This window comes from Lathamus discolor, chromosome 2, assembly GCF_037157495.1.
Source record: "Lathamus discolor isolate bLatDis1 chromosome 2, bLatDis1.hap1, whole genome shotgun sequence".
Taxonomy (NCBI): Eukaryota; Metazoa; Chordata; class Aves; order Psittaciformes; family Psittacidae; genus Lathamus; species Lathamus discolor.
In genome coordinates, this window is record NC_088885.1 from 115,593,646 (window position 1) to 115,618,867 (window position 25,222).

The 25,222-nt window shown below is 43.5% G+C and overlaps 1 protein-coding gene and 1 long non-coding RNA gene across 2 annotated transcripts in view; one reads left to right on the forward strand and one right to left on the reverse strand.

The window, feature by feature from the left end:
- Positions 1 to 20,233, reverse strand: part of GAREM1 (GRB2 associated regulator of MAPK1 subtype 1) — a 108,007-nt gene extending 87,774 nt beyond the window's left edge. Inside the window, exon 1 of the mRNA XM_065668187.1 lies at positions 19,584 to 20,233. Coding sequence (XP_065524259.1) covers positions 19,584 to 19,704 — 121 coding nt within the window. The 5' untranslated portion in view covers positions 19,705 to 20,233. The remainder of the gene's footprint in view (positions 1 to 19,583) is intronic.
- On the forward strand, positions 18,528 to 21,044 carry LOC136008643 (uncharacterized). Its single transcript, XR_010610173.1, has 3 exons — positions 18,528 to 18,757; positions 19,152 to 19,614; positions 20,009 to 21,044. It is a non-coding gene; the product is annotated as an uncharacterized LOC136008643 (long non-coding RNA).
- Positions 21,045 to 25,222: the final 4,178 nt, after the last annotated feature.

A 25,222-nucleotide genomic window follows, 5' to 3' on the forward strand; every position in this document is an offset into this window, starting at 1 on the left:
TCCTTTGCATATCAGTTCAAGCATGCAGAATTTGCTCTTCCTGGAACAAAAAGGCTTATAGAAAAGAGCTAGGAGCTCATGAGAAACTTAAGATGTCAAATAGCTGGTGAGGAAGATGCCTGAGAAACCCCAGGGAAAATGCATCAAGACTCTGGGCCATGTGATATCATTAAGCTTGAACACCATCTGGGTGCAAGGTAGCAGATGCTGTACAATTAGAAGCATCACCCAGCCTGCCTTGGTCAGTTAAGTAGGTGGTCAGTTTAATTATTGCACCTATGGTTCCACAATCACATAATGTATCATTACATAAGAAAATCTCATCAACACTAAAAGTCATTTCAGCAGGTGTTCAGCCAGGTACATACAAACCCACACAAATTAATAACGTCAACCTTACCCCCAGTTGAGCTTGCACTAACATTTTCTAGGAATGAAGTGTTCATTCAGGAAAAAGAAGTGGCTGGCTGGTCAGGTGGGCACGTCTGCTGTGAAATAGCTAGGAAGAACTGCCAGCATGTGGCTAGTGTTACAAGGGAAGACAAGCAACCAAGGTTTATTTTACAAAAACTGGAAGCTAAGAGGAAGCAGAGCTATTAGAAGCCAGAAAAAAAAAAAAGAAGTGAGGTTCTTACTTATTTATCATGCTATCATCGCACTGAGGAGCCTTACTTACACAGTACCTGCTTCACTGGGCATGCAGCTCCACTCAACTTTCCCTGTTTGAGGACCAAGCCATGCATTAAGACACACCTTAACATTATCCTACCACATCATGAAGAACAAAGCACAGCCCCAGTCAGTATGAAATGAAGTTATATTCTATTGTTAAAAAAAAAAAAAAAAAAAAGCAAAAAGAAAAACAAGAAGAAAAACAGCATTATGGACTTAATGGCTCTGTGCAAAGAGGTGTTTCAGGTCAGAGGGAGGTCATGCTGTTAGCAGAAACATAAATGCCAGCACTGCTTTTCCACTCCAAAAGAAGGAACCTACAACACTGTACATCAGGCAACTAATAAAAGCTGTCTTGTTTTTGGAAAGGCAAACTTGTGTTTCTGCAAACATCTGTGAGTCACGTAGCTGCCACAGAGGTAACAAGGTAAGTTTGATTTCTTTTCTTCTTACTGGAAGATTCACAACTGGTAAAAGATGAAGCGAAGGCCTTCTCTCAGCATGTCCTGGGTTCAGCAGTAGCAGTCGTTTTTTCTCCTTCTTAGTAGCTGGTGCAGTGCTGTGGTTTTGACTTTCGGCTTGGGAACAGTGCTGATAACACCAATGGTTTTAGTTACTGCTCAGTAATGTTTAGTCTGACCAAGGACTTTGTGAGTCTCATGCTCTGCCAGGGAGGAAGGGAAGCCAGGAGGAAGCAGAGACAGGACACCCGACCCAAACTAGCCAAAGAGGTATTCCATACCACAGCACGTCATGCCAGGGAGGTAACTGGGAGTTACCTGGAAGGGCACTCATTGTTCAGTTGGGCTCGGTTAGCGGGTGGTATTGTATTCTCTTCCCTTGTTATTTTCTCTTATTATTATTATTGGTGGTAGCAGTAGTGATTTGTGTTATACCTTAGTTACTGGACTGGTCTTATCTCAACCCATGGGAGTTACATTCTTTCAATTCTCCTCCCTATCCATCCGGGAGCAGGGAGGAGGGAAGAAAAAGGGGTGGGGGGGAGTAGACTGCGTGGCTGACTTGCTGACAGGGTTTAAACCACGACACGGCACAAAAACTAAAAGTAGGGTACCAGGGCCTAGCACTGACAAAAAAGCCCACCTGAGGAGACCATGCACAGGTCAAAAATGCCTAGTTTTGCACAGCAAGCACCTACTAACTGCAGGCACTGCACACACAGACTTCAGCCTCCTTGGCATTGGGGGCACTATGGGTACCTGCAAGCTTTTCCAAGGTAGGCTTTGTGGTATTGCCAGGTGTTGAAACCAGGCTGTGTACCACTGCATCCTTTTGCCTTTAAAAAAATAAAACACAAAAATCAAGCATAACTCAGGGCCATTCTTATCTGGGAAACTCTGTTTGCTTTCACTGGTGGGCTCATACTTTATGCAATCTTGAAGCAGCTCCTTAAATTCTGGTTCTTGTTCAGCCAGTTCTTTCTTTGGGCTTCTGATCTCTTGAAATATAAGACAACAAAAAACAAGGCGTAACCATCCACAAAAAAACCCCAGCAGACATCAACTCCTTGTTCTATACAAAACAAGTAAGCCAAAGAAGATGAAGATGTATGTTGGACTGCGTCACAAAGGTTTTTCACTGTTAACTTCAATTTGGTCTCATTTGACACAGGGACACATGGAAGCATAATTAGCGCTCAAGAAGCACTGCACTGAGTATGTCACTTTCATGTTAGAAACAGTACAAGTTCTTCGAAAAACATACACAAACAGAACCCAAACTGTTTGCATAGACAATAGGCTACTGGAAGAGAATTTCAAGTAATCAATTTCCCAGTATCTTTGAGGCTCAGCTTTTCTTTTTATTTGAGCCTGAATTCAAAGAGCAGAATTAATTCTTTTACTTAGGGGACAAGACTGTGTTTCTAAATAGCCCTCTCTGGTTTTAATACGTGCAATGGAAAAGAAATGAAATCACTATGTGACAATTCAATAGAAGACAAACTTACTATATTCTATTTGTTAAATACCTGCAGTGCTATCAGACATGACCATCTGACCGCAGCAGTCATCAAGGGGAGTTAAAAAACAAGTGAGCAAATACCCTTTTCCCCTTGGAAGCACAGACTTCATCTAAAGTTACTGAGAGGTTTTGCTATTTCAGGCAGACTGACAATGCAACAGTGCACAGGACAGCTTCCATCAGACTTCCCATATATCACACTGCTATCAACATGACATCCTTCACTTCCAGCACTTCGTCATGTTATCGCAGCAGTGTCTCACTGGCAGAACATGTGCCTCAGCTCCTACTGATCATTTCACTAACACATAAAGCTTTTTCCTTTTATAATGCTGAGTTTGGAATTCAGATTTTGGGGGAAGATACACAAAGTTCTTGTTAAATCTCAATACTCAAATTAGGGCAGTTTATTATATTTTATTATTATTAAGTGGGTCATGCGACCTCTCCTCATGACAACTTCTATCTGACCTCTGAGAGAAAGTAAAGGGAAGAAGCAAAACCTTTTGTCTTCTGCACACTGCAACATACTCCAGAGTGTCTGTTGGGTATTTATCTATACATACCTCAATGAATGTCAAAGACTAATAAATATTTAATCAAGCTGGTTCGCTTGCTTAAGCTTTGGCACTGTACTTGGTTACTGAGTCAAATCTCAATGAGCCGTTCAGTTCCCCAATGCTATTTCTTCTGCAAAAATAAAACTTGCACTGGTCTATGATGTAGGTCAGAGGGAAAAAGTTCATTAGAAGGAGAACAACATTTACATTTTCCAGTTTGAAGTATTGACAGGGATTTGTACAGGAAAAAATAAAATAATAATAAAAAAAAAAAATCACATCCTTGTAAAATTCCTCAACAAAAGAAAGAAAACCCCATAAATATTTTTGTTACATGAAGAACCCCACTCGTAGCAACATTAATCACTGAATCTACAAGAATTGAAACTTTTATGGTGTTTTGTTGTTTGTTTGGTTTTTTTAAATCACTATAGCTGAACTATATATATATAAAACACTATATATTTATATATATATAAAACACTATAGCTTGGAAGAGTTACTATTGTGTAAAATGCCTAATAGGAGAGAAGTAAAAAGAGCACGCAATCATAGAAAACACTACTGCCACGGAGGAAAAGCCTGCTTTGAAAAAAGCCCCTCCATGTTATCAGTCTCACTCTAGCATAAAAATTTGTTCATAAAAATAACAGATCTAGCTGATCAGATGAACTTTCTTGTTTAAAGAAAAGTAAAACTACATCCATTGAGGTGTATCACGCAAACTGCAATACAGAGTACTAAGTGAGTTTAAAGGGTAAATATTGTAATTTCTAGGAGCAAAATGGAAGAGAAAAAAAATTAAAAAAATAAACAGAACAAACTCAACCCACGTTAAAATTTAAACATCTCAGGGCTATAAAATGTTGTGCACTAAATTTTTAATTTAAAGTGGGCAGATTCATTAGGAAAGCCTGGCAGTGGTCTCATCTGACTGTGTGTCTGAACACAGTGGAAAAGATGAAAGCAGAGTGCTCTGTCCCCCAGCCACACAACTTCTGGAGCTTGCAACACAAAGATCTGGAATAAAAATTGCAGGACTGTTGATAATCGACCTCACCTTTCATTTTCCCTTCTCCCTTCTCAAACAATATCCTGAGTAGATATAAGTATGTGCTTCTGTTTAATTGTTCCATTCCTACAGCACATTCATTTGTGTTGGTTCCTATTATCTGGATCAAGCAGTGTTTCTGTCAGGACTGTAACTGCAATCAAATACCCCTCTCCAGGAAATCCAAAGTAATACTGACTTGACCTTCTATCAGCTGCATAGACTCCGCATCTTTCAGTGGATGAAAGGCTTCCCCTAGCAGCATACAGATTCATGCTCATTTTGATTTTAATATGACTTATATTCTTCCTTCCTTTGCCAAAAACAAGAATAGGGGAAAAGTCACAACTGAAACAGGGAAGATCAGGCAAAATTAGTTGAAAGCATTGTGTGCTGCCTTTCAAATTAAGATTCAACTAGCTGGTCTTCAGAATTGATTTTTACATTACAAAAGGTGTTAAAAAAACAAAGTGCCTTTTTTATTTTTTAAATACATTTTTATTTGAAACATGGGAGAGCAGAGGCATCAAAGACAGCTCAGGCTGTGCCTCACAAACTCACCAAGAGTTCTGACCAGCTCTTTGGGTACTTTGCTGCAGAGACCAAGTAGGAAACACTCAGGAAGATCACTCAACCCTGTCCAGCCCAGACTGAGACTCTCAGCTGCCCAAAACTGCCCATAAGCACCATGGTATGTTAGCAGCAACCACACTTGTCTCAGCCTTCGATGGTGCAGGGAGACACTGAATCTTCTCTCAGCTTCAGAAGAGCTGGGCAAGATGCATCTACCCAAGAAACAGCGTGTCTAAAATTAAGCCTCTCCCAGGGTACACCTTTCTCCCAAGATGAAACACAACTGTTGTTAGCTACAGTTGGCCACGTTGCAACAATTTTCAGTCATGTCTGAACAACAGGGCATCCACTTTGCTTCACTGACTCTACCCGCTTTGCAAGGAAATGGCAAGGGCAGCATCACCCTCAGACTGCCTAACATCACTGTCTGTGGTACTTTGTGCATTGATGTAATCCTTCAGCCTCACAGTACTGTGATCAAACCTTGCTCTGGGTGACCATTAAATATTTCACAATCAAGAAAAAGAGATAAGGCTTTACTTCTGCAATTTACAATCCCTCTGCAAAAGCCTGATACAATCAAATTGCTTCAATCCAACCAATGGTGAACTCAAGCTATCACCCACTAATACCTATCAGAGAGAGCAGAGACTCCTGTCCCCCTATTCTTTTTATGCCTGCCAGGAAGAAGACAGATTTATTTCTTTAGGATTATCATTTTGCTATTGGAATGACTGGATCTACCAGTACTATTGCAACAAATCAGTATAAACCATAATCTTGTTACAGGGCTATGGGGCAGATTAATCCACTGAAAAATCCAGTTTGTTCCAAGACAAGCTTTTCTCTAGCTGCAAATACACACAGACAGCATCTCGGTGAGTCTTCAGAAAAAAACTGTTTGACCTACTGCAGGGAACAGGATCACAAACACTTTAAATAAACACTAAGTGGAATTCTGGTGCCACTGACACTGATGGTATATGCTCTATATATGCTGACTGTAACAATCTCAGTTTGAATCTTGGTGTCTTGCTTTGCGTTCACAAGAAAACCAGTGAAAGTTAAAAAAAGAGGAGTAACAACACAGACTTCATTGAGCTTTGTTTGTTTGTTTGTTTCAAGCCTTCAGAACAAACATCCCAGAATGAGAAACCTTCCTTTTTACGAACTCAAGCCAGACAAGCCAAAACACATCTTTCTACACAGACTGCTCTCCACCTCCACACAGGGGGAAGAAAAGCCACACTCAGTACCACATCTTAACATTTGCATTCCAAAACATGGGAACTTTCTGCTGTTATCACAATTACTCTTCTTATTAATGCTGATCGTCATCAGATGTAACTGCGGATTTGCTGTATCCTCACAACAGATTTAGCTGTAAGACTGACCCAACAGAACAGTCACCATGGTTACTTACAAATCATCCTAGAAAGTCCCAGCAATTCTTTAAACTACTCCAATACCCTGCAACACATTGAAGAGTGCCAACTATTTACCATGGCATATTATATTTGAAGAAAAAAAAAATAATCACCAAATCACTCAGTTAATTGAAAACCAGGATTCTTATGGAAGAAAGTTTTTGGGTTTTGAAGTCACCTATGATCACAAATCTGAAGCTTTAAGAATAAGAGCAGAGAACACCAAGTTTAACTACGCTTAAAATGATCACAGCTTAGAAATATTGAGAATGAGAAAGCTAAATAACTTTTAATTGCATGTAAGAGAGGTTCCAGCCTAGTTTAGTATTACCATAGAGAGGGAGAGAAAGGAATTCTTTATGTTGGTCTCATGTGCAGTTTACTTTCCATTTTGAATTCTGATGGCCAAAGACAGGGCAGGAAATAAAAAGAAAAGTTGTGAAGTACTTAAATGCACTTTGCAATTTAGGCACCAGGTTTAGAAATGAGGAATCCAAATAGCAAGTAGCTTTCATAAGCAGTCTGATAGGTATGGATAAAGAGAATGACAGCACAGCACAAACCAAATGAAAAACACAGCATTAATGAGACTTCCAAGCAGCCTGCTGCCATCCAAATCAGCTCCTTTAAATACTTCATTAAGAGAGCCAAGGTTTTCTTTCATTAGAGGAAAGAATTCCTCATGCTAGAAAGCTCCTGCTCAGATGCACCTATAGTGAGGTCCACTGGAGAAAACACTTCCAAGTGCCTGCTTAGCATCTGGTGCCTAGTTAGGGAAACCTAATACTTTACAGGTATGAGATCATAATTTATCATTGCTCTACATGCTTTTACTGGCTGCCTATTTATTTCCAAGCACAGATACAGAACGATTGCTTTAATTAATACAACCAGAGGTGGCTGCGCACCTTAGCTGCTGTAGAAGTCATCTCTTCCACATCCAATGGTTGGAACTCTGGTCAGGGAGGTCTGGCTGAAGCTCCCAGATTCAGGATGCCAATGAATAAAATTTTAACCCTACCAGCCTCACAGATTTAAGGCCTAGAATTAGATTCTAGATTGCCCTGGCAGACAGAAAAGCAGCCCATTCATTCAGACTTTTCCTGGGAAGAGCCTAAGAGCTAGGGAGCTCTCACTGACAGTTATAATTGGATGATATTTTAAAATAGTATTCAAGTAAACATGCTCAATCCTTTCATTATATATCCCAAGTCCTAAAGAGACACTATGCTGCTTTGTGTTGCACAGCAGTGATCCCTGTTTGAACTTGGGGCATCTTGGACTAGCTCCCAGTTAAAAATGAAGTAGCCCAAATACAGGAGCTGCTCAAGCATAGTTTTCGTTGGCTTTGGGAGAACTCATCATTACACTTGAACTTGCCTCTGATTTTTCTGCAGCCTGGGTGAAGGATGGGATAAAACCAGCTGGAAGTGAGCAAAAGTTCAGCTCTGATCTGAAGTTGGGTTGCTACCTGGCTTCTTGCCCAGCGGCCTGGCCCATCTCCCCATGCCCTCAGAGACCATGCAGGCACTAACTGACTGTGCACGCATGGCACTCGCTTGTTGGGGCTGCCATTGCCTTTGCATTTTAGCTATGTCCCTCCTTCCTCTTCTGTTCAACCTGGAAAAAATCAAGTATCACTAATAAAAGGATAATACATCTTCAAACACGGGCTGACTGCATATGTGCGCAAAAATACTGGATGTTTGACTGTAATTAGGTACCTGTTTGGTTTGGTTACATCCTGGTACAGTAAAAGTATATGAGCAATATGTAAATACTAACAAAAGAAATGCAATCAAAGGTGCACCTCATTAATTTCTGATCAAGAACAGTTCTAATCCTGAATGCAATGCATTTCCATTGTTTCACAGAAACCTACACTTAAACTGCAAGGTATAAAAAAGAACAGCTTTATTTTCAATAAGACAGAAGGGATAAATGAACAACATCCCTTTCATAATAATATTATCATTGTAAGAACACACAGAAAGATCAAACCCCTCCTCTGCAGAGGAAAGCTACTTTCAGGGAGCAGTACCCGCAACACAGTGAAGAAAAGCCCATCATGCCTCACTTTCCCCTTGAGGTCACATTTATCTTTGCCCACAGGCCATATTGTCTCAAGATACTTTGTTAAACATTGACAGGAACCCAAATGATATCTGACAATGCAACCAATAAAACATGCAGCAGAAATGATCTTTTACTCCAGCTTGCCCTACATTCAGCTGCAGCGTGTTGCAGCTTTGCTGTTTCTCTACAGCTGCCACATCCTGGGCTCAGTGACTGCAATAACATGCATGTGTAACTAGTCACATTTCATATTTTCATTATGGAACCTTATCTCTCCGAGTCACATACATACTGATGCTTTCTATATTTTCCTGCTATGAGTATAATGTAGCTTCCCATTCAGATACCAAGACAGAAAAAAGTCTGATTACAATGAAATTATATAAATGCAACTCAGATAAGATCTTAGACAAGATCAGTGTGTGTGGTTATGGCCCCCTTCAAAGATGAAAAAGGGTATTTTGACCTTTTAATAAATAGAAGTCTGAACAAAACTGTTAAGAAAGAAGCAGGAATAATACAACATTTTGGAAACCAGTCCTCCAGCAAAGAATACACACAAGATTCTCCTTCTGGCTAGTCACATCATATAACAAATGGATGAGGATTACTATTATTCTTATACAGCCTCTCCACTCACTGTCAAGCAAGCAGTCACTGCTGGCTGACAAATGGAAGCATTACATGCAAAGCCTACCAACTCACATCCAAGCCCTGCCAGCAGAACTCCCTTTACTGAAGCTAAACAAAACAGCATGTCAACAGCAAAGCTTAAGACACCACAGAGGGAGATCCCATGTCATCTGTGCTGATATAAACCATCCCTCTGCAGTGAAGCCCAGAACACCTGTCTCCTTCCAGCAGCAATGAGCTGTCATTCCAATTTCTTGTCTCAGTGACCAGAAACTTCCAAGTCTCTAGAAGCGTCTGAAATAACTTTCCCTGCTTGTTTTCTCACTTCTGGTAGCACATTCATAGCTATTACTCCTGCTACAATCCCAGCCGAACATCATGCTGCTGTCTGGTCCAAGAAACCTGATTTCCTCTAAACTGAGGAAAAAGATAAGGGCATGGAGGAATGGAGAAGCAGAATTTGCACAGGAGCTGTAAGAAGCTGGAGGAGAGGACAAGAACACAACAGCAACATGCCAGTAATGCTGAAAGAGGTGAAAGGAAGGACTATACTGTCTGAAGGCAAGACAGGATAACAAAAGCAGAAGCTCCTTGCACTGCTCCATTCTGCTACTGCTAGACAGTATTGGGTGTTTTACCTTAGAGCGACCTTGGAAGTGACTGCAGATACTTGCAACACCTACTGGAAGCCCACAAGTGCAGGAGAAGCCTGGGGGATGAACTGAATGACACAGAATGGAGCCAAGGGCTCCTCAAATCCAACCCTCCCCCAAAGGGACCCACTGAAAGACACAAAAGGAAAGCTGGACATGAAGAAAAGATCTGTGCACATGTGCTTTTTTCTTCCCCTTCTTAAAAGTTTCCTTCATCTTCCAATCCTGCTATTCCCTCTTTGAAACAGTGGCCAGGAAGCCACAAGAGCAGTCAGTGCCTGCTTTTAGTGGGGCATGTAAATAAAATTGCCAGTTGGACCAACAACAACAAGAAGCTGCAAACAGAAAAACAAACATATGAGAGGAGGTATCTGAGCATTTGTGAATTCCTTTGAAACAGTTCCTGGAAGTAATTTAGTAACTAGGTATTTAGGCTGTATGACTCTTACAAACCATGTTTCAGTCCAGCAACCCAGCTTCCTTCAGTGCTCAGCAGCAGCCAAAGCAGCCCAACAAAAGGGGGGATGCTTGGATAAGGCCAGCAGGTCGAAGTTTGAAGTGACTGTTTAGGGTACACATAGGAACCTTTCTCTGCTAGGGTCCTCAGGTCAGTCTTGGGCACAGTGTCTCTCCCTTCAGGTCAGAGTGAGTATAAGCACTTCAGGATGGTTAAACTCTAGACTCTCTCCAACTAGCCCATATCGTTTCCAGAAGGGAACTTGTGTCCAACACTTAGCTTTCGGAGGATGTACACTCCTGCACTGCACTTGGATGGTGCTTTCCCATCTCCTTCCCTGGAACCTGCTGTGCACTGAGCTACGTCCTCACCCACACCAGATAAATGCGTTGCCACAAAGGCTCACAGACAGCACGCAGAGCAGCATCTGATGCACAATGGCCTGTGAAAGGGGACTTTTAGTCCCTTACTCAGCTTTTCTTCCCACTCCCCCAGCTCTGACTGTAAGGAGAAACTCCCCATCTTCCCCACCATCCCCTCCACTTTGCCAGAACGGTTTCCCCTGTTCGTTTCACAAACACAGTTGCAGCAGGTTGTGTTTTACATAATGTTTACATTTGAGTCACTAAGGCATGCCCTAGCATGAGGCAATTCCAGTATCAGCTTCATCGAGCTGAGCTCTCAGGCATCTTCCAGCCTCCAATGCCATATGCAAATGTTTACCCTTGGTTCTCTTTAGGAGCTCAGTGACATAGTCACAGGCCAAGGAAACATTCAGAAGTCCGAGTTCTCCCTGATTACAACCTGCACCAGTTAGTTATAACCCAGGAAAGAAAGAGACGACAAACAAAAAGAACGCTTTTCAAACAAAAAGAGTGCTTTTCAAACAAAAAGAGTGCTTTCCAAACAATTTGGCATTTCCTGGAGGTTTGTGCCTCCAGGAAGCTCCAAGTGACCTTCCCCACCACAATAAGTTTTGCTGCTTCCCCTGGTAAAACCACCATCCACTCCTCTGCTGAGAGCGCATCAGCTCTTGCCAGGTCATGCATATGCTGCAGCCCTCTGAACCCACAGCTCTGGCAGCAGACACTTCATGTGTGCATCATGGCTTGATCCAGACACCCTGTGTCCATTTTGCAGGCTCAGGAGCATCTCCCCCCGCACAACAGACTTGGCCTGTGAATGTCTATACGATCTGGCAATTTTTGCTCCCCATCTGCAACCCGTATAACATCTCTATGCTCATTTCTCCCACACACAGTCAGCCACTGCTATTGGTGTTTAACTGCTAAATGCAGTTACCTCCTTCCCCCCACAACCTCCCCAAAACACAATGCACTGATCCCTTTCAGAAAGCCAAGTTTCTGATCACTCCTCTGCACAAACTTAAAGGCAAAACAAACTTCAGGATGAAGAGGATGGACTCCAAACCCTCAGGAATACACCTGGGTCGGAGCAATCCCAGGCACAGCTACAGACTGGGCAAAGAAGAGATTCAGAGCGGCCCTGCAGAGAAGGACTTGGGGGTGCAACAAGCCTGATGGGGCGATACACCACGCAGCAGCAGTACAGACGGCCGCACACAAAGAGTTGTGGTCAATGGCCCGATGTCCGGCTGGAGACCGGTAACGAGTGGTGTCCCTCAGGGATCAGTGTTGGGACCGGTCTTGTTTAACATCTTCATCACTGACATGGACAGTGGGATTGAGTGCGCCCTCAGCAAGTTTGCCGACGACACCAAGCTGTGTGGTTCGGTTGATACGCTGGAGGGAAGGGATGCCATCCAGAGGGACCTTGACACGCTTGTAAGGTGGGCTGATGCCAACCTTATGAAGTTCAACCATGACAAGTGCAAGGTCCTACACCTGGGTCGGAGCAATCCCAGGCACAGCTACAGACTGGGCAAAGAAGAGATTCAGAGCGGCCCTGCAGAGAAGGACTTGGGGGTGCTGGTCGATGAGAAAATGAACATGAGCCGGCAGTGTGCGCTCGCAGCCCAGAAAGCCAACCGTATCCTGGGCTGCATCAAAAGGAGTGTGACCAGCAGGTCGAAGGAGGTGATCCTGCCCCTCTACTCTGCTCTTGTGAGACCTCACCTGGAGTATTGTGTGCAGTTCTGGTGTCCTCAACATAAAAAGGACATGGAACTGCTGGAACAAGTCCAGAGGAGGGCCACGAGGATGATCAGGGGACTGGAGCACCTCCTGTATGAAGACAGGCTGAGGAAGTTGGGGCTGTTCAGCCTGGAGAAGAGAAGGCTGCGTGGGGACCTAATAGCAGCCTTCCAGTACCTGAAGGGGCCTATAGGGATGCTGGGGAGGGACTCTTTGTCAGGGACTGTAGTAACAGGACAAGGGGTAATGGGTTAAAACTTAAACAGGGGAAGTTTAAATTGGATATAAGGAGGAAATTCTTTCCTGTGAGGGTGGTGAGACACTGGAATCGGTTGCCCAGGGAGGTTGTGAGTGCTCCATCCCTGGCGGTGTTCAAGGCCAGGTTGGATGAAGCCTTGTGTGGGATGGTTTAGTGTGAGGTGTCCCTGTCCATGGCAGGGGAGTTGGAACTGGATGATCTTGAGGTCCTTTCCAACCCTAACAATTCTATGATTCTACAGGAGATCTTGAGACAGAGCAGCTATTCTTTCTGATGCAATGCCTCAGCCAAGCATGCAGGTGCCCTGGCAAAGCTGTGCTATTAGCAGTTTTATGCCGACGTGCACATCGCTACAGAGCCTGCAAAGGAGACATAGCCCTGATTGTCAGGAAAGACACACTCCTCAATCTGCTTATACATCTCAATTCTACATTTCTGTACCAGGCCTTCAGATCAGCAGCTTGGGCTTACAGGTAGAGGTACAGTACAGTTAGTTCCACAAGCTTTTCATACTGTAAACGGTATGGAAAAAAAAAATAAATCACAGACCACAAATGCTACATTAAAGTTGCTCCAAAGGGAAGCACCATTAAAAGCAAAAATTTCAGACTTGAAATATTGGCTGACTGGGTTTTATGAAGGTTGGTTTTGAGTCATATGCAATCCACATTAAGATGATGAATATTTTCCTATAGGGGAGAGACTTAAGCTGCCCTAATCCAACCAACTTGTTACTCCTAATGCCAAAAGGAAATACAGCAACACCCATACCCTTCGCTGCTGACAAACCACCACTGGAATGACTGGAACACGCTGTAGCTCTTCCCACAACTTCCATCTAATCCTGGAGCACCAGACAACGCTGTCCAACACCCTCCAGCACTTCATCTTGGCATACTCCCTGGAGTTGCCTTTGCTGGGCTATTACAGGGAGTGCCAATTCACATAATCACCGAAGCCAGGAACACCTAGTTCCAGAACAGCACTTACAGACAAAGCATAGAACAACAAACCCCTTCTTTCCTGTGCTAGACTTGTACCATTCCTTACTACTCTATCTTGCAACAGCAGTGTATGATTCATCACACCACATCTGGTTTAAGATTAAGGGTTTTACTAACTGCTCAAGACACCTTAACTCCTTTCATTTTATGTACGTCTTGTTGTCTTATCTGAAAGCTATATGTAATGAATAATTTTAAATGAAGGGAAAAAAAAAAGAGAAAAAAAAAAAAGCCAAGGCACTAAGCTTCATCTAGGAATTTATCCATGGAATTAAAGTTAAAGCACTTGAATTCCAGTTAAGAAAAGACTAATGAATTTGCACCTTCCAATACTCAAGCTATAGAATTATCCAGGAAGTCTGTCCAGATATGTACGCAAGGGCTTCACCTAACTTTAGACAGTGAAAGAAAGAGCCACACTCTTCGTGTGAGAAAGAATGGGTCACAGACCATGGGCACTGTGCCACGTAGTGAGCACTGGCACTATGCAGAAAAGAATGGCAGAAAGGAATATGGAAGAAAAGAATATGAGCATTTATTAAGTACACAAGAAACAAGAGCGAGGAAACTATTTTGCATCTTAGCAGCCCTACCACACTACCAGGGGTCCAGGGCAGCGCAAATGGCATAGTAGTTAAAGAACACGCAGTACACACTGTTGTATGTTAAATCATTGCCAAACATGAAAGCAGCTGAAAAGAAGCATGGAAGTTTGGGTGTAAACCAGGTATGCTGCTGAACTCCTTCTGCCTCACTGGAGGCAGAAACTCCCAGGAGTATAAGAATGGGTGTTGAGAATAGGTGTTGCCAAGTTACTAGCCTCCGTCTCCAGGAGGGCACTATAATCTTCACAGACACCATTTGGTAGCTGCAGATTTTAAATGAATTAAAAGCTTTTTCAGTAGAATTTCCTGGAACACAACTCTGCCAGCAGGGGAAAGAAAAATAGAACCAAAACCAACGAAAACAAAAAGCCAGCAGCAGTGGTTAGTGGCAACCTGTCAATTGCTTTTTCATTCAATTGTCTTGATAGAAATAGCAGACCACAAGGTAAAGGAGGAAAGAAGAGGAAGCAAGGAGGAGATGCTTCTGAGATCGCACTCTAATGGCAGAACACACAAGTATAAACAGTTGAGTTTCAAAGCTGCTCAGCACTTAAGACAGAAATCAAGCCACGTGGATACAATCTCGAGGATTTTTGCCTTTGAATGAGAAGCACTTGCCCATCTGCCCAATCTGCGAGAACTCTCATCTGCTACACTATAGTTCACGACAGAAGGCCACACCTGAAGCAGGAAATCAGATCATGATCATCGCTCAGGGTCTGAGCATATCTGAAACCTCTTTCTTGGTCCACTCAAAAGCTTTGCCCTACCCCCACATGATTCCTTTTAAAAGATTTATTCAATAGCAGATTACTGAGACACCCTGCACTAGCTTCTCAAAAGAAGGAGGTCATTCAAGACAATTAAAGCACGGACAGCAGCATTCAGACCTTAAAAGAATAAGTCTCTTTGTCATTTCAAAGTATTGTTCAGCTGCACAGATAACCCACATTTGTGGAGTGACGCAATAAGAAATCTTCACTATGTACATGGACACACTGTTCTATTGAGTATGATGTTCTCTGATAAGTTGCAAGGGTGCTTGGTTCACAGATATTCGGAACTGGAATAAGCCCCACAGTAATGTGCTGCAGGGAACAATAGTCCTCTGAACGTGACTGGGGTAGATGTATGTCACCATGAAAGGTTTTGAAATTGGAGAGGAAAAAAAAAGAAAAGAAGAGAACCTGAACTAAAATAACTAAGAATATATCTTCATCCCCAGCAGCAATAGCAGTGTGAACTCGCCATCCACCCACTGCTGGTACTCACAAGAGCTCACTCAGGAGTAAGAAAGAAGAAATCACCGTTTAACTTTGTTACCTATTTTATAGGGTTTTCCTTTCTTTATAGCCACTAATTCTGTCATTTCATCTTACAGCAACCACACATTTACAATGCATAGAGAAGAATTTCCTTTGGAGTCTCAGTGGCTCACCACGATCCATGGTCTCCCTTCCTGAAAAGTTCAGCATGGTTTCCCCACCATGCATAGCAGGGAATCACTTCTCTACAAGTTGAGGATGAGGGCTACTATGTTTGATCCCAAGAGCATCCATTACCATAACATCTTCTTTTGGTTTAGAGCATGTATAAATATGTTGTGGAAAAAGAGGAAAATCAAGAGGACCACATGCGCTCTCAATCCCGGAAACTATAGTATTTGTACGCAAGCTAAGAACTTCTGTGAACTCTTCTAGTTCATACCCAATCTGTGTGTGAGAACTACCTACTTGCAAAGGCTGCTCTTTACTTGTGGAAGCACAGTAACAGCAGCTGAGGCAAACAGAGTTCGGCTAAGAAAAAGCACAACAGACAACAGAAGGAAGCAGTGAGCTTACAAGCAAAAGCTCGGCCTGAAGCTCTATGCAAAACAGTATTTTCCTGATCTTAAGCCTGGCAGCATTTCTCTTCTACCCTCCAAAATTATCCTTAGAAATGTAAGTACCAGAAATGTAAAGTCCTGAGATAACCACACACAGCAGTCTCAGCACTAACAACAAGATACAGTCACCGCTTCGCTATTAGACTTTTCTACTGATGATCTGAACCCTCCCCTGAATCCGAGTTTTCCCAGAGACCACCAACACTCACCTTTTGCCCTGGTGCAACAACAACACTCCGATAAGAGCTCTTTCTGCTGCGGGTTCCCAGAGCAAAATCTTTTCCCCACTTCTCCTGCCCACAGCCTCTCCATGTCACTAGGGTGGGATTCAGTTGTGACAATGCACATCAGGATGGCAGGGGGTGAGGACAGGAGAAACACAGCACAAAGCTTCCTCCTTGCTTCTTTTCATCTGAAACAACCCACTCGGTGAACTCCGCAGCATGAAGTAAAGCCCATTCAGTTTCTTTGATATGGAGTTTAGCACTCTTTCAGCAGTTTTGTATTTGAGTTATCCTCTAGAAGTATTTAAGCTGTTATGTATGTTGGAAAAAAAAAAAAGACATAGAAAAAACATTTGCTTCCTCTGAAGTGACAAGTTCCCCCCTCCCCCCCCAATTATTTGTTCAGTTAATATGACAATATTCACCAGCAAAATATTAAACACATGAAGAGATGAAAACAAAACTTATTACTTAACAGCATCCAAAAGCATAACCCAGAACACAACTAAACCGCCTTAAAATTTCATCTGAAAAAACAGATGACATGTTTATTATTTCTAGATGGATAAGGTAGGCACTGATGCCTAACTACTTCCAACTATATCTTGATGTAACAACAGATTACTTCCTCCCAAACCATCATGAAAACTCTCCGTTCTTAGCAGAGGACCAAATTTAGTGTGCATAAATATTTCATAACTTCATACTGTCAAAACCATCAAACTGAACTACTTTAGGGCATTTTCCAGGAGCTCCACATCCAAACTCGAAGAATAAAACTGCATTCATCATACCCATTATCTCCCTTCAAACCAAAAGGCACAAAGGTGAAGCAACAGTAAAAAACTGGAAATCTCATGTGGGCATCATCTAAGAACATTACCTACTGAGTGCTAAATGCCATTAAGAAATGTATAAACCACACAGTAAGACTGTAACTGTGAAGAAGACGGATCTCCAGATTTTTAATCCTCTTCTACACTCTGCTCTTCCAGAAGGAATGAATTCTGTCTTTCATCAACACTCACGATGCCTGAAACAACCAGCCTAGAAACAACTCACAACTACAGACAGAAGCCAGCCATAAAACCAGAAGGTGACTGAAGACAGACATCTACAGGTGGTTTGATTTCCAACAGCACAGAACACATGCAGCTTCCACTGGTCTGGAGAGGAATTCAGAACCTGAGGAGGAGGCAAAGCCATGTCAATGCAACTGAACCCTGGCACATCCATGAGTACCTGACACACAAGACGCTACTTTGTTAACAGAGGTAGCCTTAAACTTCCTCCGCACTGAATGACACACATTTGGACTGGACTCTGCATTTGTTTTCTGCAGCATTACATAAAGAATTCTCTGATAGAGCTTCATTTAGCTTTTCAAGACAAGGACAGGGATGCAGAGCAATCATTCCAGGACAGCAGGTGCTCCAGTCAGTTCTGCGAACACTGCACGTTCCCAGCTTCCCTGTTTTAAGAGGCTATGCACCGATTGATGGTTGCTTTCCCAGATAACCTCCTCTCGAAATAGGAAAGTGTTCTCTTGGTACCACCACAACTACGGCGTCTGCTTTCTTTATGAAACATTGATTTGTCTGCCATCAGTAGTCCCAGAAGTTAAAAGGTACATCCACAGGAGTAGGTAAAGCAGACCCACAAGCCTCTGCCTGCATGCTGAACTGGCCAGACCTCCACAGCCTCCACAGTGCTGTACCTGAGCCTGCTTTCTCACAGGGTTTAGTGTGGGGCTGAATCATTACTCGCAGGGCACCTACACCAACAGCTGCCTCATGTCTGGCCATCTCAGGACATGGGCAAAAGACCTCAGGTCTGTTTACTACATCCACTTGCCTGTGCATATGCTGTAAGTGTGACACATGGGAAAAAAAAGCCTTTGCACAAAACACACTTCTTCGTCTCCCTGACACAGGATATTCCCGTCACCAGGTCTGACACAAGACCAAAAACCCCAAAATTACTTGATTCAAACCCCATAAACTTTTCTATCCACAAAGCTCTTTCAGGTCTCTTCCAGTGAAGCAAGACAAGAGGAGTAGGAAGACTGGGAAGTGTAACAGAGAGAGAGGGAAATTAGTAAGTCATCAATATATACATCCTGTTAAAGCCTGAATCACTGCCAGGAATCTCAAGTAAATTGACAGCCTTAAGTGCAGTGACTGGAGGCCATCTTAGCTGTTTCTAGTGACAGAAGGTATTACCACGAGGAACTCCTTAACATACCAGCTTTGCCACTCTCACAGGACAATATATACATTCCACAGTGTGAAAAACAGCCAGCTGCAGTTAAAAAGGCAAAGAGGCTTTTCTTTAACCTGTTTCTGAGTGCCAGCTCTGAGGAAGCACTACAAGGGATTGGAAAAGTACTGCACAGTTAAGGGACAAAGTCAAAAAAGCCCCAGCTTGAATCATCACTGGATTATGGGAACTGCAGTTAAGTAATAAACCGATCCTGGTCTTGGTCTGCACACCCGGCAGTCACAGAGGACGATGCCTGTGCTCATTTTCAACTTTTCAAACCACGACAAAACTTTATAAGCGATCTGCTCTATTACACCTCGTAAGTACAACGTAACTTCATAAACTGGGAAATTAAAATCCCTGCATTTTTTCCCCTGATTTATGAGTTATCTCCTGCATTCCCTTAGAGACAGGGGAGTTAGTTTTCATGGCGCTACCACGCAACGCACACACACGCAATTATAAAGCAGCTGTCTGAGCCTTTATAAGAAATTCCCTTTCCCCCCATTCTCTGTGCTGACATGTTGCTTTCTAAGACACGCATCTAGGAAAGGTAAATCGCTGTCACAGCTATTCTGCCAGACTTGTTTCTGATTTCCTGGAGTAAACAAAAAGCTGCAGACTTAGAAACGGCAGGTGAGCACCCAAGTGAACAGTAATAAAAAGTTCTCTGGAGACCATAAAGGCTCCTCACTTTACCCCTCTTTTTACAGATCCGTGGCTTTTTTTGTGAAGCATAACGTATGGGATTTAGCCTACTCTTATTTGGCCTTGGTACAGCATCACCTCATCACAGCACCGGCTCTCTAGTACTGAAAATGCCCCTCCACGCTTTCACTTGAGACTGCGAAGACCTTCCTCGGTGGGCAGCTGACAGCACACAGGCTCCACGGAGCTCCCCTGGGGACGCACGGTAAAGGCGATATTACCCAGGTATCGTGGCGCAGAGCATCGCACGGACTCCGAAGCGAGTGGGAGCCTTGCACCGGCACCCGGCAGCGGCAGATGTGGGTGTAAGGACCGCCCGGGAGGTGAAGCCGCCGAGGAAAGCGGGTGCCGCGGGGGCTCTGTCAGCCCTCCCCAGAAGCGGCGCCCGGTGCCCGCCCGGCCCCATCCCGCAGAGCCCCCCCGGCCGCCCCACGCACCGCTGTCCAGCCGGGCGATCTGCGGGAGCCGGTAGGTGCTGACGAGCAGGTCCAGGGGAACGGCCACAGCGCTCCACTTCATGTCCTTGAGGCTGCAGCCCAGCGGCGGGCCGGGGTCCATCTTCCCGGCCCGGGGAGGGGAAGGAGGGAAGGGGGAGCCAGACAGGCAGCGCTGGCGGGGTGCTCCTACCCGGGGGGGGCTTCAGCCAGCGGGCAGGGGGACGGAGGGCAGGACGGAGGGAGGGAGGGAGGGAGCCTGCCTCGCTCAGCGCCGGCCGCGCCGGGACATGCCGGGCTAGGCAGAAGGGGAGGCCCGCTGGGCTGCCGTTGCTGCTGCTGCTCCCGCCGCCCCCCGGGACCGGCTGGGGCCGCCCGCCGCCGCGCCTGGCCCAGGAAGCGCCATCCCAGCACTGACTAATCAACAGGGTGCGAGCAACGCCTGCGCAGCTGCCGCTCCTCCCCGCGCCGAAAAGGAAAGTGCCGGGCTGGCCGCCCGGCCCGGAGCGCCGCCGCCGAGCCTGTCCCTCTCACTCCACCCTCCGACCGCTCGCCCGACCTGCAGCCCGGGCAGCGCCCCTCGGGCCGAGCCGCGCCGCAGGTGGCCCCCTGCGTGTCTGGGGACGGGCGTCTCTCGGAGCACAGGGATTTATAGGGGCTGCTGCACTGCAGAAGGGGATGGGGGGTTCGTCTGCTGCGCGTTTGCAGCTTGGAGATGAAATGTCTCTTTTCATTTATTAAAGCAGTCTTCAGCAAGGGGGTCCAGCTGTGTCTTTGCACTATTTATGTCTTCTGTGAACACGGGCTGAGAGAGCTGGGCTTGTTCAGCCTGGAGAAGACGCAGGGAGAACCTGTAACAGCCTTCGAGTGCCTAGAGGGGGCCTCCAAGAAACCTGAAGAGGGACTTTTTACAAGGGCATGGAGTAATAGGACAAGGGGGAACGGATTTAAACTGGAAGTGGGTAGATTTAGGTTAGATATGAGGAGGAAGTTCTTTACTGTGATGGTGGTGAGGCACTGGCACAGGTTGCCCAGAGAAGCTGTGGCTGCCCCATCCCTGGCAGTGTTCAAGGCCAGGTTGGACGGGGCGTGGAGCAACCTGGTCTAGTGGAAGGTGTCCCTGCCTGTGGCAGGAGGTTGGAACTGGATAAGCATTAAGGTCCTTTCCAAATAATTCTATGATTCTATTTAATTTAGCCTAGGAACTTTCCATGTGAAATTCATACTATTAAAAAAAAAAAAAATCCAATTAGATGGCAACTTTGGTTATGTATCTACTATTATATCTATTGTGTGAAGCATGAATGGACATTTAAAGTATGAAGAGTAGTGCATAGAAGTTAGAGGAAAATCTTTGACTTACTTCTATCAATCATCACTACTGCACCTGCAAGTATTACATGTATTGTGTATTCAAGGGTCTTCCAGCCACAGGGGAATTTAAAATAAACTACTAGTTCTCTTTTCAAAGTGTCTCATGTGATGAAATCTTACGTGATCTTCCTAAGATATTTTATTTAATGTTATATATTTTCAATGCATTTTTATTTCAAGACTGCTAGACCGCGGAAACTCTCGGAAATGAAACCAGAAAAACGAACTCCTGGGTGGTGGCGTTGCGCTGTGCTTAAGTTTATTTTGCTCACTCTTGTGTCAAAACTGTTTATTTTATTGCAGCAAACTTGGCTGCATTTACGGCTGTACTGTCGACTAGAAACAGAAAAGTGCCTTTCAGTGATTTGTAAGATGACTGGAAACATCCGCAGCTAACATCTCTCTCCAGGCTCTGTCTTCCACGGTGTGTGTCCTTGGGACTGCTGGGACAGCAGTGCTAGGGGAAGAGCTGTTGTAGGAAGAGCTCTCCCACTGCTCCCCCTTCCTCACGTGCCTGGTCCAGGGCCGGCTGTTGGTGCGTGCCCTTGTAGCTGCGGGTGCCAGCAGCACCGCCAGCACAAGAAGGGCAGAGACAGACGCGCTCTTGTTCTGCTCTTCTGAAAACAGAGACTGGGACTTTATCCATGCTCTCCAAGATGAAACAAAGACCCTGGAAGCACAGGGGATTACAGAAAACCCCAAGTTTTGTTGCTTTAAATGGGGCTGAGTTGGTTTGAACCTCATCCTGATGCAGGTCTGTGCTTTAGCTCTGTAGTTTGGCGCTGGGATTTCCCTGCACTATAGTCTCTATGCTCAGCCATGCTGCTGTTGGATTCCACCTACCAGAACAGTTAGCTTTAAAAATATGACACTGGGTTATAATTTCTTTTTGAAGCAGCTTCCCTTTTACAAAGCTCCCCGACAGCTTTGAACAACTTAAGTGAATTAAGCTATTGAAGTGCAAAGTAATATAATAGCTAAAAGCATTATTGGTGAAATAGAGAAAGCTAAAGCACGGGTTTAGCTTGTTCAGGTTTTACTAGGTTACTGGGTGCAGTGTAAAAGGCAGAGCAGATCAGGTCAGACTGGGATTCGGCAGGACTTGCAGCACTAGTCTGTCAAGGGTTGGTTTTAAATGCTATCTTGGGTACCATTAATTTCAGGATAGATACCATCTTGCAGTGTATGCTTCTCTCAGACATCGTGCACTTCTGTCTAGGAATAAAGACATCTTTCACAGAGAAATAATTGCTGCTGATTTTTCTGTAAAGACTTTTTCATTCTTCAGATGGTTTTAGATGTCCTAGGGCTTTTAAGTCTGTGTTCATATAACTCTGCTTGTGCTCCCTCTAACCAGTAGAAACCCAACCCACTCTTTCCCACCCTACTGAAACAAGATGCATTTTAAAAACATGCAACTTCCAGATACTATCTAAATTTCATTCGGTTATTTACAGGCAAAGAGATATCATAAAGCTTACTAGTATTTAAATGTCTCACTGGAGTTCTTGAGTGATTTTGTTACTTGTTCTAACTGTGCTATAGCTCAAGCTCCTTGAAATATATTCTAGTATTACATATGCAGTATTCAAATCACCAGCACATATGAATCTCAGATGAATTCTTGGTTTAATTACACCTGTGTATAATTAATACATTAGATACAATAATTTCTCTAATGCCTAGCAATGCCTTAGTGTGATCTCTTACCAGTCTCCTACTGGTGCAAAATGCTGTGTCTGACCTCGAGAGGAATCCCTTGTCAGTGGATCCACCTCAGGATCAGGGCCTCAGTTGCACAACATCTTAGTTTTCATGTACGTGCTCTTCAGGTGGCACTCACAGACAGCCTTTATGTATCAACAGCAAATTGTTGCCATAAAACCATATGCAGAGGTAGGGGGACTCGGAGTAATTCCTGAAATTATTCTTAAATGCATTTTGAATTGACTTTCCTGTTGATTTCACAGCATGTTTACACAGCAGTAAAATCTCTGGTATATATTTATAGCATTGCCAATAAAATGTTTTTTAAAGCATTTTGGATCATCATCAGTTCAATCTATGCTAACATTTGAAATGGAGCTGTTCACAACAAACTGATTTCAGTATGAACATGGTAACATGCTTTATATGTTAGTATGCATACACCGAATAAAACTCAGAGCCTTATATGAGCAAGTTTCATGTGAAGCCATCATAGTATGTATTTTTTTAAACCCTACGAATTTGCATTTCTTCCTCCTACATGTGATTTGCCTTTATATCAAAGGCCTGATTTTCATGTTTTTACAAGTCCAATGGGAAACAACAGATGTAGTGATCATTTCAGAGTTACATCCTAAATACCTATCTTTCTCTGAGGTGAGGGGGGAAGAGAATGATGCATTTGGTATAGGTGATGTCTGTGCATCTCACATTTTGAAAGAGAACGTTATTCCTGTCCTACTGGCAAAATCCAAGCAATCTTTGCTTATGATATGTATTCTGAAGAGATCTGAGGGTCTGGTGTGAACATTCACCTTTATGTTCTATTTCACTGTAAGAGATGACCTTGTTTTTCCAGTCAAATCTCTTATTTAACCTTCATTTATTCTAAAACTTCCATCTGTGGGAATTTGTGTGGCGCTATCATCCAGCCAGCTTTGGAGTAAATGAAAGGTCACTCCCATCCTATTTTCCAGTTGGGAAAGTGCCTCCAAACAGAGTGTTTCAGTTTGTTGGGAGGTTTTTTGGTCCTTTCTGGTGTTTTTTTTTTTTTTTTTTTCCCAGTGGCATGCTCCTATGAACATAGTCCACAATGCACATGCTTAGAAAAAGGCAGTTATTTTGCTCCAGGAGAGCAGAGTATGGGATGAGGAGAGCATTCATGCTACCTGGCATGTTAGGTGAAGCCCACTGCATCAGCTAGCAGGGGTGAGGCATCCTGCAAACACTGCATGGGAACATAAGCATATGCATCTCCCTAAAATGAACCAATGACAAGCTCATACCTAAGCCACAAGCAGTAGAAAACATTGTGAGAAGTAAAAATGTGTAGAAGAAATTACTGTATTTTAAATTGTGATTAGCTATACAGAGAAGAAATTTAAAATTACAAATCCATCTGACCCTCTTTTACCTGTTTTCATTGTTAGGAAGAGGAGGAGGAACTAAATTAAGACTTAGAGAACTAGTAGCTAAACTTCTACGAGTTCAGGGCAGCTTAAAGTTCACTGGAGACCCACTGCTGAAGGCAAAACTGCAGAACTTTATCTACACAGAGTAAAGAGAGGAAGTGAAAGACTAACTTGGTTCAATAATAAGATCTTCAATGACCTGAAATAAAGTAGAAATGTGGTCAAATTATTAAATTATTAATAAATATATGGACTACATATGCACAAAACCAGAAAGATACAGTCCCAAAATGTTAGAAAACGAGATTTGAAAGATAGCAAGGATGTTGGAAAGATGCATAGTGAGAAGAGCAAGGGAAAAAAAAATGGTCTGTTGTTCCATAGAGAGGGAAATCACTTAATGATTGGTGGCACCAGTATGCTTAATGCCTTTTTTAACCTCATTAAAAGGCAGATGCGATTTCACTACTAGCACCACTGATAAAGGCCTGAGAGCTTAGACTAGGAAAATGAAGAAATAGACTGGAAGATACTTAATCAAAGTTAAAGATTTTTTGGTAGAGTGAACCTGATGAAACTCCTTTAGGGTTCAAGCAATGTTAGAGCTGCTACTGATTATCCCCAAGAATCAATATTGGGAACAAGTCAGGTTCCAGAAAACCAAAAAAGGATTGCATCTCTCTCAAAGGGTGGAAGGAAACTGCTCTACAAACTGGTTAGCTGAATTTTTCATTAAGAGCAAAAATATTCAACAGGTAATCCAACCACTTGGAAGAATCTAGAAAGTAATGGTATGAGAAGTAACAGCATGGGTTTGTCAGTAACAATACCAGATCAATCTTGTCTACTTGTATCAAATCGTAACAGGCTTTGTGGATAGGGTAGAAAGAGTGAGGATCACAGGATTTCAAATGTGCTCCTAACTGAAAAAAAAAAATAAAATACGGCCTAGACAAGTATATACAATGAGCGCAAAATTATTTGGGAGTAATTAGTACTTCGAAGCTGAAAGGATACATTGAATGGGATTTCACTGAGATCTGTCTTGGATCCAGAACTATTCAGCACTTTCATCAACATCTTTGATGACTGAACAGAGTACACTTATATTTGGAGACTGTATCTACAGGAAGAAGCTCCAACTATGCT